The 14,690-nt window shown below is 40.4% G+C and overlaps 1 protein-coding gene across 5 annotated transcripts in view; it reads right to left on the minus strand.

The window, feature by feature from the left end:
- Window positions 1-14,690, minus strand: part of eml4.L (echinoderm microtubule associated protein like 4 L homeolog) — a 122,931-nt gene that overhangs the window by 77,245 nt on the left and 30,996 nt on the right. The window contains exon 1 of one of the 5 annotated variants that reach the window (XM_041562508.1): window positions 10,303-10,492. The exons of the other annotated variants lie outside the window; for them this stretch is intronic. Within the exon in view, the coding sequence (XP_041418442.1) occupies window positions 10,303-10,327 (25 nt within the window). The 5' untranslated portion in view covers window positions 10,328-10,492. Of the gene's footprint in view, window positions 1-10,302; window positions 10,493-14,690 lie in introns of those variants that run through there. 5 annotated transcript variants of the gene reach the window in all.

Raw genomic sequence — 14,690 nt, forward strand, 5'->3', positions numbered from 1 at the left:
ATAGAAAAACGGAGTATTATCTTAAACCATGCCTTACCTAAAGCCGAGTATATACTCTGGCTAGGGTCGGATGATGTATATCAATGCATTGCCATGCTGCTCCCCTTGCTGTTTGAACTGCCGGTGGATATGGCAGAAAATGCTAAATGTCTAATTTCTGTGCCGAAATCCGCCACACCTGCACCCCAGTGGAAACCATGCTTCCAGGTAGAGCAGGACTGGAAGATCAGCCAGACAGCTGATTTTTGGCCTGCAGACAAACGCAGGACGAGATCCGACATTGTCTGGCCGTAGCCTTTAAGTTTTGTTCATTTGGCAAGGCTGCCAAACAAGGTAATCATAACTTGATGTGGACAACAAGATGGTGGAACTTTTTGGGATGACCATCAGGTCAATGAATGGATCGTAATGGTGGCCTACAGGAGACCAGTGGGGAGATGAAGTCTGTGGAAGGATTTTCAAACCTACCTGATCGTTATAGGGTAGACTGTTGTAGGTTGGGGTTGTTTTCTATGGAAAAGAAGATGCTTGTGAGGGGACATTAATACACTTTACAAGTATATTATGGGACATTAGAGGAGGATCTTTTTTCCCATCTTTTGTGAAGAACCAGCTTAGGCGGTTCTTCACAGTGAGGACAGTGAGGTTGGGGAATGCACAGCCGGGTGATATTGTGATACCTTGTTGTAGCCTTGGATATTATGCTTGTCCAAGAATGTTGTGATGCTGATTTTGTTAATGGCTTTAAAGGAGAATTCAACCCTTTAAAAAAAAAAGTACCCCTTTTATGAGTCCAAATTAACTATGTAACTATATCTGGCCAGATATCAGTCAAGGGCCCCATGCTCAGGCCAATGAGCTGCAGACTTGGTCCGGAGGAGTGAAGTTGGCGGTTTTTATCATGCCGTTTACGATAAGCTTTAGGCACATGATATGTCAAGTTAGAACCTACATAGTTTCAATTTTACATTTGTTGTAGGATGGAAATTTTGAAAACCATGACTAATCATTACGACTGGCCATATTAGTGCATTAAATATGTAAGTGAGGTTGCTAAAGTCTTTTGTAAAACACCTGCCAATGCTGCAAACAGTAGTAACTGCTGCCTGCGATTCAAAGGCAAAGGAAATAGTAACGTCGATCTCACATTTTTAAAAATATAGCTTTTACTTTCTCTTACTCATTTATTTGATGTTTCCGGTTCGTTTGAATAAGTTCTCAGGTTCCGTTGTGTCATTTTCCTGCATTGTGCTTTGAGAATAGACCGCCAGCAACGAGTGCATGTACCTTCCATGTCAGCAACTGCCATATATTTTCTTACTTCCATGTGGCGGGCATTATGCGACGGTGGTGTGGCACCAACAAATACGCCGTGAGAGTAGGCCTTGCACAATAGCCGATCTCAACTGTCGTTTGCACAGAAGACAAAATGCAAAACAGGGTGTTCTTGCAAAGTCTATATGGAAAGTGTTTTCCTATGCAAAGGAGCAGGTGGGAAGAAGCACAATTAAATACCGCCGCAGGGGATTTTAATGCTTCCTGATTCAGGAATTGCATTGTAATAAGTTATTAAATATTAAAGGACACACATAAAGTGCCCCAAGGTTTGAGATGTGATGCAATACGGAGCACAGGATTCAGGTAGATACCTGTATGTAATTACATTACACACCAGTCAATACAATTAGCACAGACGCATTAGGAGTGAACGAGAACAATTATTGATCAAGGATATCAAGTCTGTTTTCGCTCCTATATACACCAGAAAACACAGCTTTAAAGTTCAATATGGAGTGAAAACTTATTTAGGGTTGTCACCTTTCTATGGGCCAAAATTTCGGGAAGGGGGGACGATGACATCACTGGGGCGGGTCAGTGACACAATGTGGTGGGCTGCGTCGAGCGGGGTGAGAAACTTCACAGGGCGGGACTATGACATGGCGATTAGCGTTTGGTTGATCACCATGTCAATCAAGAAGGATCCTGCCCAGTTTTCCTTACATGGGAAACCCGGCAGACTGTCTTGACCCGGGCAGCCCTTCTGAAAACCAAGCTGTCCAGGTCAAAACCCGGATGTGTGTCCATCTCAAATTTCACTAAACAGAGCTTTAGACCAGCCCAAACATTAAAAAAGCAGATATGTTTGCAACTGTCAGGTGTAGAGCAGCCACTAAGCTTGATAAGTTAAAGGAGAACTAAAGCCTAACTAAAGAAGTAGGTAGAAATGTTGTACATGATGTTTTTTGCTTCTGTACCAGCCCAAGGCAACCACAGCCCTTTAGCAGTAAAGGTCTGTGTCTCCAAAGATGCCCCAGTAGCTCCCCATCTTCTTTTCTGCTGATTCACTGCACATGCTCTGTGCTGCTGTCACTTACTGAGCTTAGGGAGCCACTCACAATATACAGTACACATAGAATAGAAATGTCACAATATAAGACTGATTAGTAATTAATACAGATAAAATTCCAAATGTGTGCCCATAACCAAAGATAGAATGGGCAAGAAGAACCTCAGGTCTGTAGAGCAGGGCATCTGCTGATCCGGGAACATGTTGAAGGCCTCAGGAGAAGGTTCTCAATGCAGGTCCGACGGTATATAAAATCTCAAGAGACAGGCCCGAAGCAATCCCGGGATATAATGACTTTATAGAAGTGCTTGTGGGACCAGCAAGGATGTAGATACGGTATTCATAAGAGGTTAACGCTGTTGCAGTTTGTCCTTTGCTCTAATTATAGACACGTAAACAGTCTGTGTGTCACTTTCCCAGCAGTACTCCTTCCATTAAGATTCAGCACTAATATTATTAGGTAACAGTTAATAGAGAGTCTTAGTTTAATTAAGTACCAAAGTGCTTATTTACTGATGTGGCTGTGGGCTTGATGCTGGGGAACACCCAGACATACTGCCATTAGGCTTGTAGCAACACGAACCTTACAAGTTTTTTTTTGTTTTTTTTTTAAATCAAAAAAGAGGTCAAAATCATTATACTCCTTGAAAAAAAAAAACCATATTCTTTGCAACAAACACAATACAGCCCAGAGAGGTGAATCCATCGATTCCCATAGCGTTTTAAAGGAGAAGGAAAGACTATAACTAAGTAAGTTTTATCAGAAAGGTCTATATAAATACACCAGTAACCCCTCAAAGTAATGCTGCTCTGAGTCCTCTGTCAAAAGAAACACCATATTTCTTTCCTTCTATTGTGTACTCATGGGCTTCTGTATCAGACTTCCTGTTTTCAGCTTAAACCTCCAGGGCTAGGGCTTGAGCATGCTCAGTTTGCTCCTCTCTCCCTCTCTGCTGTAATCTGAGCCCAGAGCTATGAGTGAGCAGGGAGAGACTCAGGCAGGAAGTGATGTCACACCAAGCTAATATGGCAGCTGCTATCCTAAACAGAGAGAGTTTCTAGAGTTGTTTACTCAGATATGGTATAAAGCATTCTACTGAATAAATATAGTCTTATAGCTTGCACTACTGTGGCTAATCTATTGGCAATAAACTGCTTCAATATCTTTTCTTCTCCTTTAAGATAGTTATACGCCGATTTAAGTTGCTGATTCGAACCCTGCAGGCCAATTCGGCAGCTACCCATGTATGGTGCCCTCTGATGGGCACAACCCACTGATACCTGGCCTAAGATTGCCAAGATATGGATTGGGCATCTTTGAATCTGACATCAGATTGGGGAGCATATCAGATCATTGATACGACCCTCGCTCGACTTCGATCTTCCCTTCCCTTCAGGATAATGAAGTTCACATTAAACGGGGTAAGCTCATGTGTGCACAGATCCTATCATTTAATGCTTTCCAGTACAGGTATGGGACCTGTTATCCAGAATGCTCGGGACCTGCGGCTTTTCGGATAACTGATCTTTCTGTAATTTAGATCTTCATACCTTAAGTCTACTAGAAAATCATATAAACATGAAATAAAGCCATAGGCTGGTTTTGCCTCCAATAAGGATTAATTATATCTTAGTTGGGATCAAGTACAAGCGACTGTTTTATTATTACACAGAAAAAGATCCCATATATGTAAAGTAGAAAGGCAGAGGGTCGGTGCAAGTGAACAAACGTAGCCGAGAGTGTGGGGAGGAAGGAAGGAAAGACACAAATAAACGGCACAATGTTGTATCTCGTATGTCCTTACATGCCCTTTTGTGGTACATTTTTTGACACTGCTGCTGTGTTGGTATAAGGGCACAACACCAGAAATATTCTCTGATCAATATCTCAGAATACAAATGTTTTACTGCCAGAGTTCTGTCTTCTGTACAGAAACACAGGTATGGGACCTGTTATCCAGAATGCTCGGGACCTGGGGCTTTTCCGGATAACAGATCTTTCTGTAATTTGGATCTACATACCTTAAAGCAGGGATCCCTAACTTTTTTTTTACCCATGAGCCACATTCAAATGTAAAAAGAGTTGGGGAGCAACACAAGCATGAAAACGTCCCTTGGGGTTCCAAATAAGGGCTGTGATTGGCTATATGGAAGCCCCTATGAGGACTGGCAGCCTACAAGAGGCTGTACTTGGCAGTATACTTAGTTTTTATGCAATTAAAACTTGCTTCCAAGCCTGGAATTTAAAAATAAGCTCCTGCTTTGGGGCCACTGGAAGCAACATCCAAGGGGTTGGAGAGCAACATGTTGCTCATGAGCTTCTGGTTGGGGATCACTGCCTTAAAGGCAGATCCACTCGTTTGGCGACGTTGCCAAACGATCGGATCTCTCCCCGATATGCCACATTGAGGTGGGCAATATCGGACTGATCCGATCGTGGGATCACAATGCAGGCGATACGGGCGGTTGGATCAATCAGAAGCAGCTGCGATCGGACGCCTTTCCTTTCAGCCAGATATCGATCAGGGAAGCCTATTGGAGGGCCCCACACACGAGCCAATAAGCTGCTGACTCGGTCTGTCGGCAGCTTTTATCGTCCCGTGTATAGAGGCCTTAAGTCTACTATAAAATCATTTAAACATTAAATAAACACAAGTATACTGGGTTTGTGAGTGAAAAGCTCGGCAGTTGCATAGGGTTTCACGAGTCTCGTCCGTAAGGCATGACTGGCTGTGTTTAAAGGCAGGATCGTGACTCGAGCAGCAGGGAAGGCAACGCAACTGTCAGTCTTTCATGGGAGAAAGTGTGTGTGCGTTGCCGACCTGTGGGCTTGCACTCCATATACGGGCTTGCCACAATTCATCTAGAGTCCTGCGCGGGTCCATTTTTTGGAACCTGTACCTGACCCGTACCCTGCAATCCGCATTCTTACCCACTTGGACCCACTACCCGACCCGCAAGTACCTTATCCACAACCCGCTGACCATCAAGATTCAGGAAGTGCTGTCATTGTAAACCGGAAGTGACATCATCGGAAGTAGGATAGAAAACTGGAGTAAAAATCGCTATTGAGGAGAACCGCAGGCCGACTCGCAAACCCGCGTCCTCTACCAGCAACCCGCAGGGTACTACAGGTTGACCCGCTGCAGGACTCTACATTCAGCCCCGAGCACCAACTTTCATCCAACTTTTAAAAGTTACCAGCTGATTGGTTGGGTTACTGCTCCTAGGCAAACTTAGTTCCTTTTATTAAATAACCCCTAAAGTGTTTCACTCTATGGGGGTCCGATAAATCTGAGCTTGATTGAACTTACACAATGTTTGCTATACACAATGCATATTTTTCTGCCATGGGATAGTGGTAGACATAAACTGCCCATACACAACCACTAAAATCATTCGGCCGACCACCAAATTGCCCAGTAAAGTAGAACTTTGCATTTTCAACCATTTTATAGTTTACACAGTAAGATAGAAATGTAAACCAAAAAACTCAGAATTTTTCACGGGGGAAAAGAGAAACCTGAATATTTTGAGATTTATTATACCTGATGCTGCAAAAAGCCAGAATCTTCAGACTTGTCGAGATCATGTAGAAGTTAATGGCAGATGTCCCTATCCCAATTTGAAGATATTGTGGCTGGGCTGGGTTTAGCCCATTAATACAAAAAATTCATTCAATTCATTCATTACATTTTTTGGGCAAAAACCAAAAATAAAAATCAAGCTATTTGGGGAAATAATTCAGAAACGTTTTTGGGTTTTATCCTGAGTAATTTGATTTTTTTTTTATTAATAAATAAGTTGAAATCGGGCATGGGAGTTTGGTCAAGGTTTCTTTTAATACAGGTATGGGACCTGTTATCCAGAATGCTCGGGACCTGGGGTTTTCCAGATAACAGATGTTTCTGTAAATTGGAGTCTACTAGAAAATCATGTTAAATGTTTAATAAACCCAATAGACTTCCAATAAGGATTAATTATATCTTAGTTGTGATATATAAAGTCATGGGACCTGTTATCCAGAATGCTTGGGACCTGGGGTTTTCGGGATAATGGATCTTTCCATAATTTGAATCTTCATACCTTAATTCTACTAGAAAAACATATAAACATTAAATAAACCCAATAGGCTGGTTTTGCTTCCAATAAGGATTAATTATATCTTAGTTGGGATCAAGTACAAGCGACTGTTTTATTATTACACAAAAAAAGGAAATCATTTTTAAAAAATTTGGATAAATAAATGGAGTCTATGGGAGACGGCCATTCTGTAATTACGAGCTTTCTGGATAGCGGGTTTACGGATAACGGATCCCATTTCCTACCACTAAAAACACCATTAGAAATCCCTGCCATGCAAGCTTTGAACAACATAAACCCATTCTCTGTCTTGATTCATTTTCAGGCAACTATAAAGCCCTATATGGTGACAATAAACTAAATGTCCTCGGCTGGAAAGGTACGGGCTAGATACACCCATGTAAGGACTGAAAATTTCTATCAGTGCTTGTAGCAATTAGGTCTTTACTTCAAAAACTATGACCTTTTAACCGAGAACCCCAAAGTACAGGTATAGGATCCGTTATCCGGAAACCCGATATCCAGAAAGCTCCGAATTACGGAATGGCTGTCTCCCATAGACTCCATTTTATCCAAATAATCCAAATTTCCTTTTTCTCTGTAATAATAAAACAGTCGCTTGTACTTGATCCCAACGAAGATATAATTAATCCTTATTGGAAGCAGAACCAGCCTATTGGGTTTATTTAATAATGAATTTCTAGTAGACTTAAGGCATGACGACCCAAATTACAGAAAGACCCGTTATCCGGAAAACCCGAGGTCCCGAGCATTCTGTATAACAGGTCCCATACCTGTAGTTTTATCTGCAATAGTTGCTTATTTTCTTAGGGTTCCAGACGTATTTATTTGTACAATTTCCACCTCGGATGGTCTGGATTGTTGCCCCTGATGTCCTATCACATGCCTTGTACATCTCCCACTAGCTTTCCCCTTTTTGTGCCTCCTCTTATGACAGATATTGCTCAGTTGACCTTCTCATGCAGAAATAGGCAAACTGTGCCATCTATTGCCCGACAGCCATTGCCCGTGCGAGAACGCCAGCTCTTGTGGTTCAAGAACAGTTGGGAGACGTCAAGTTGCCTTTTGCTCCAGTGATTCATTTATCCACAGTAACAGACCTAATCCTCTGTTTTTAATGAGACGGCTCTATTATTATCCTTAATCTCTTTTTATTCAATGTAATTGCTGTATTTGATCCATTATACCCTTAATTATACACATAAGAGCTGACAAATGATATGAGAGAGAAGCTTGTGGAATACACAAATGATAATTGAGACGCATGACAATTCAGTACCCGCAAATCTTGCGCAGAGAAGCTCCACAAGAAAATAGAGGTTAAAGCGGTGATTCACCCCTTATTTAACGTTTGGTATATAATCGAATGGCTCATTCTAAACAACTTTTCAATTCACCTATATTTTGTCTTTTTAATAGTTTTTGAATTATGTACCTTCTTCTGACTCTTTCCAGCTTTCAAAAGGGGGTCACTGACCCCACTGAAAAAATAAATGCCCCCGTAAGGCTACAAATTTATTGTTATTGCTACTTTTTATTACTCATTTTTCAAAACCTTGGAAAATAAAAAGAGGGACAAAAAAGTTGCTGCAGGCGGTGCAGCAATTTTTGGACCATGCATATTTGTGAGGCCACACCCCCTAATTACCATGTTCATTTTACAAAATTTGGCAGGTTATGAAACTTTGAAAATATTTCTGTTTTTTCCCCAGTTATTACAGTTTTGCTAATGAAGGTGAATTGCCCTTTAAGCTGTGAGTCTAACTTCTCCCAGGAGACCCGTCATCTTATATTGTTACAATTACTTATTTGCTTATCTCAAAATTGTTACAAAAGTATCTTATCTGCAGCTGTGGCTGTTCTGGGCTCTCAAAAAGCCAATTAAGTTAGAAACATTACTTCTTTTCCTGGCTGTTCACTGCAGAGAAAAACGGGACTTTCAAGTACAAACAAGGGACTACGGGTTGAGCTGTCAAAAGACGGGACAGTTGGGAGGAACAATATTTCTATTCACACCTCTCCTATTCATATTCCAGTCTCTTATTAAAAATTAATTCATGGTTGCTGTTAGTATGATGTAGAGACTGATATTCTGAGACAATTTGCAATTGGTTTTCATTTTTTATTATCTGTGGTTTTAGAGTGGTTTAGCTTTTTATTCAGCAGCTTTCCAGTTTGATATTTCGACAATCTGGTTGTCATGGTCCAAATCACCCTAGCAACCATGAATTGATTTGAATAAAAGACTGGAATATGAATAGGAGAGATGAGTAATAAAAAGTAGCAATAACAATGCATTTGTAGCCTTAAAGAGCAGTTGGGGTCAGTGTTTTAGTTGGGGTTAGTGACCCCTGTTTGAAAGCTGGAAAGAGTCAGAAGAAAGCTGCAAATAATTAGAAAAAACTATACAAAATAAATAATGAGGACCAATTAAAAATTGCTTGGAATTGGCCGTTCTGCAACATACTAGACGTTATCTTAAAGGTGAAACTCCCCTTTAATGTGCTTTATTATGGAGCAGCAGTATTGACTATGAAACATACAGTCATTATATTGCTCCACCTGATGTGTCTAATCTCATAAGGGGTTTATCCAATAGCCATTGAGTAATAAACCCACATTAGGTCTTTATCATCCCACTGGATGACATTCTGCACCAACATTAAAGGATTCATTTCTTTCCAACTTTCACTTTAATAAAAATAAGAAGAAACCTGCAGCCGAAGGAAGAGCCATGTGCTCGCGCGCTCCCCTGCAATTAACCCCGTGCTGCTAGAAAGCGCATGGAGCGCACAGGTTCAATCAGATTCACGAGGGAGAAGTTGCAAAACGTGTGCATGCACATTTAAAGGGGAACTACTGTTAAAAGTAAAATTTAATATAAGCTTCATTATACTAAAATAAGACACTTTCTAAATACAATCAATTAAAAATTCTGCATTGTTTCTGAAATAATCAAGTTTATCTTCACTATTCCTCTCTCAGCATCTGTGTCAGATGAATGATCCAATATATTTTATAGGGGGGGCTCCTTTTGCCTAGAAGATGTATTAGAGCTCACTCTATTAAAATCACCAGACATCATGTCTCTCTACATGCAGAATTTGTGCAAAATCTAACATAATAACTTTGGCACAAATTCTGCATGTAGAGAGACATGATGTCTGGTGAGTTTAATAGAGTGAGCTCTAATACATCTTCTAGGAAAGGAAGCCCCCCTATAAGATATATTGGATCTAACGGTCAATGAATATCTGACACCCAACTGCTGCATGAAGAGAGAATGAAGAGAAACAGATGCTGAGAGAGGAATAGTGAACATAGACTTGATTATTTCAGAAATGGTACATAATATTTAATTGATTGTATTTAGAAAGTTTCTTATTTCAGCACGAGGAAGCTTGTATTAAATTTTCATTTTCGTCATACTTCCGACAGAGTTAATACAGGTATAGGATCCGTTATACAGAAAGATCCGAATTACAAAAAGGCCATTCCCATAGACTCCATTTTATCCAAATAATCCAAGTTTTTAAAAATGATTTCCTTTTTCTGTGTAATAATAAAACAGTCGCTTGTACTTGATCCCAACTAAGATATAATTAATCCTTATTGGAAGCAAAACCAGCCTATTGGCTTTATTTAATGTTTATATGAATTTCTAGTAGACTTAAGTTATGAAGATCCAAATTACGGAAAGATCCATTTACTGGAAAACCCCAGGTCCTGAGCATTCTGGATAACAGATCCCATACCTGTACTTCACATTGTCCAGCAATGGTTCGGGGACGTTGCATTCTGATAGGATATTAAATAGCAGCAAACTCAGTATCACAAAAGGTTATACTCACTGCACACGTTTCCTAGAGAATCCATTGATTGTGCAAAGAAAAATGAAGGACAAGAAAGGGGTTTCCTTCTTAAATTCTTATGCCGAGTTCATCTACGGCTTCTCCTGCGCGTGCAAATAAAAGCACATGCGGGCTTTCCTGCGACGGGGCTTTCCTGAAACAATTAGGCAGACGTTTCCCCAGAAGAGCATCGCCTGCTATGAGCAAAGGTTACATATGAATAGTTGGAACTGCTTAGTAGAGGCGGGCCTGATTAGCCGCTTCCTGAAAGCAGACTGCTCTTAAAGGTACATGCCCAATTTCTATGGCAGTTTTTTTCCAAGGCTGGGAGAGTTATAGTTCACAACATGTGACTGTATCAGCAGGGGGAACTCTGTATGACTGCAACCAATATATATATATATATGAGCTCCTGGGTGCTGACTAAGGAGGATGAATATTGTCTCTGTGCCAACAACTGCGTTGGCTCCATTTATTGTTCAATCCCTTAATTATTCCAATAGTGATCACATTTAAGCACTACACTTTTAATTTGCTAACCCTACGGCTCTCGCCGTAGATAACAGATAAGTACTACTATAGTTTATCTAAACAAGCTGCTGTGTAGCCATGGGGGCAGCCATTCAAGCACAGGATACACAGTAGATAACAGATAAGTACTACTATATTTTATATAAACAAGCTGCTGTGTAGCCATGGGGGCAGCCATTCAAGCACAGGATACACAGTAGATAACAGATAAATACTACTATAGTTTATATAAACAAACTGCTGTGTAGCCACGGGGGCAGCTATTCATATGAGAAAAGGCTCGGGTTACACAGCAGATAGCAGATAAGCTCTGTAGAACGTAATGGTGTTATCTGTTACCCTCTTTAACCTGTGCCATATAGACTTTTTTCAATTTCCCCCATGGCTACTATAGTAGTACTTATCTGTTATCTACTGTGTATCCTGTGCTTGAATGGCTGCCCCCATGGCTACACAGCAGCTTGTTTATATAAACTATAGTAGTACTTATCTGTTATCTACTGTGTATCCTGATTATTCAAAACACTGGTTAAATCTTTTTAGACCTATGGTACATCTTTTAGCCACCATGCTTTTGTAGCACACACCCGAAATCCTCCACGCCCCCCACAAGCACCGATAGGCGCCAGCAACCAAAGGACATTACAACAGAGTAGTCATAAATCAATTTTACCAGCCAAATGATTTGCTTTCACAGAACTGGAATGTTTTACCGTGGCATAAACATCGCAGCAACCTCCCTTCCTTATTTAACACCAGCACAGCCGGCCTGGAAATCCTTGTGTTTACTTTTAGGACTTGACTTGTGGGCCTCATTAATCAACAATCATTCATTCCGACAGACACAGAAATCAGGTAACACCTGTCAAAACAGAAGCCACTGACTAAAATAACCCACATATAAAAGCCCTTGCAGCATGGCCGACAGCGTCAAATAAATGTAACTCTTAAATGGAGTTGTTCACCTTTAAATTAACTGTTAGTATGATGTAAAGAGGGATATTCTGAGACAATTTGCAATTGGTTTTCATTTTTTATTATTTGTGGTTTTTGACTTATTTTGATTTTTATTCAACAGCTCTCCAGTTTGCAATTTCAGCAATCGGGTAGCTAGGGTCAAAATTCCCCTAGCAACCATGCACTGATTTGAATAAGAGACTGAAAAATGAATAGGAGAGGAGTAATACAAAGTAGCAATAACAATACATTTGCAGCCTTAGGGTAAGGACACAAAGGCAGATTGAAAAATCGCCAGCGGGATGGTACTCGCGGTGCTTCGTTTTCCGAAGTCGCCCGAAGTTTCCTTGTGAGGCAACTTTGGGCACCTTCGGAAAACGAAGCCCCATGGGTGCCATCCCGCTGGCGATTTTTTATTCTAAGGTAGGGGAGGCAGTTCGGGAGATTATTAGTCAGTCCCAAAGAAGAGGAGATTTGTCGCTGGGAAGTTAAGAATGCCCAGGTATAAGGGGTGGTTCACCTTTAAGTTAGCTTTTAGTACGTTATAGAATGGCCATTTCTAAGCAACTTTTCAACTGGTCTTCATTATTTTATTTTTTTATACTTTATGATTTATTTGCCTTCTTCTTCTGACTCTTTCCAGCTTTCAAATCGGGGTCACTGACCCATCTACAAAACACATGCTCTGTAAGGCTACAAATTTATTGTTACAGCTACTTTTTATTACTCATCTTTCTATTCAGGTCTCTCCCATTCATATTCCAGTCTCTTATTCAAATCACTGCATGGTTGCTAGGGGAATGTGGATCCTAGCAACCAGATTACTGAAATGGCAAACTGGAGAGCTGCTGAATAAAAAGCTAAATAAGTCAAAAAATAGAAATAATAAAAAAATACAACTAATTGCAAATCAGAATATCACTCTCTACATCATACTAATAAATGAATTTAAGGGCTCTTACACACGAGCGGTTTTACCTGCGCTCCCCTGCGTTAAGCTTTCTTCTGTTCAGCCGCAGGGGAGCGCAGGAGCAGACGCAGTCAATTATTGTGAAGGGGGCTGTACAACTGTGCAACATGCTGCGTCCAACTTGCGTTTTGCGCTTACATGCGTCGGTGTGAGTACAGCAACTTCACAATAATTGAGTGTGTCTACTCCTGCGCTCCCCTACGGCTGAACAGAAGAAAGCGCAACGCAGGGGAGCGCAGAAAAAAACGCACGTGTCTAAGAGACCTAAGGGTGAACCACCCTTTTAAGCTGCAAGTGATATAGACAGGTGTGTGGCCAAAAAAAGTACAACTTAGACCTGTTACTATCTGAGCATCTCTGCGCTGTATCTAGTATTAAATCTTTACTGTCAGGATTTCCCGCAGCCAGAAATTCTATCCAGTAGTGTGCGATGGTGTTATATTTGGCACAGACACACGAGTAAATCCAAAGCCAATATTTGGAGACGAGCGCTCGCACTTCCATTTTTTTTTCATGTATTTATTACCAAAAAGGCGTCGCACGTCAGCAGTGAAGGACACGGGACAGAATTAGACTTGAGCGGGAGCCATGACAATTACGCTCTCTTCTGACGCAGCTCCGACGAGCTCCTTGCCAAATAATTGAGAGGGTTACGGGCAACTCTGGAGCAGGAATCCTGAAGGAGCTCTAGTCTAAAGCATTACCAGTGGAAAGCCAAGAAAGCACCGGTGCGCGTTGCCAAATTATGGGAAAGAATTTTTATGATGTGATACGTATCAATCGATAGCGGCACGCTATATAGGAAAGGAATATAATGATAGAAGAAAGCAAAACATGCAACAGAATAATATATATGTATATATATAATTTTTTTTTTATTCTCTTGCTCGTTTTGCTTTCTTGTGCAGTAGTGTATATATATATATATATATATATATATATATATTTGCACTCACAGGTCTAATAAAAAAATAAAGGTGTTTATTTAAATAAAAAAACAACTAACGTTTCGGCTAGCCTTTATTTTTTTTCTAAGACCAGTGAGTGCGAGCCTCCTTCTACTCTACATTTACCTTTCGGGTAAACGTATACTGCTATAGGGGCTGTGCTGGCTGCAATAGATGGATAGATGGATAGATGGATAGATGGATAGATGGATAGATGGATAGATGGATAGATGGATAGATGGATAGATGGATAGATGGATAGATGGATAGATGGATAGATGGATAGATGGATAGATGGATAGATGGATAGATGGATGGTATTTAGATACTGTAGATAGATGATGATAGCTAGATAGATAGCTAGATAGCTAGATAGCTAGATAGCTAGATAGATAGATAGATAGATAGATAGATAGAGTGAATAAAGTACCCCCTCTTGTAAAATATAAGGATATTATAAGTTACCGAGGAGTTTCATGACCATATAAAAACACGAGGCCGAAGGCTGTGTTTTTATACAGGTCATGGAACTCCGAGGTAACTTATAATATCCTCATATTTTGCAACAGGGGGTACTTTATTTATTATAATACACAAATTTCAGTGAGTCATGTGACAGAAATGACATCAGAACTCACCGTTTATAACTGATGACATCAGAACTCACCGTTTATAAGGATATAATTTACAAGATATTCATGGCTTTTGTGTATAATATATATCTATACATATACACACACAAAATTGCTTGGAGCGCCCGCACTTCTGACATCCATTATTTGGAGGTGCTCGATTATTTGGTAAATAATATAGGAATAAGGGATCAGCACACTCATTTTTTCAATAGTGAATGAATGCTTTTATTTTTGCATTCTATACGACGTTTCGGTCCCACTTGGGGACCTTTGTCAAAGATATATATATTTATCTCCCCAAAGGTTGCCAGCACTCTCGAAAAAGGAATTAATTTGCCTGGGTGCAGA

This window comes from Xenopus laevis, chromosome 5L (assembly GCF_017654675.1).
Source record: "Xenopus laevis strain J_2021 chromosome 5L, Xenopus_laevis_v10.1, whole genome shotgun sequence".
Lineage (NCBI taxonomy): Eukaryota > Metazoa > Chordata > Amphibia > Anura > Pipidae > Xenopus > Xenopus laevis.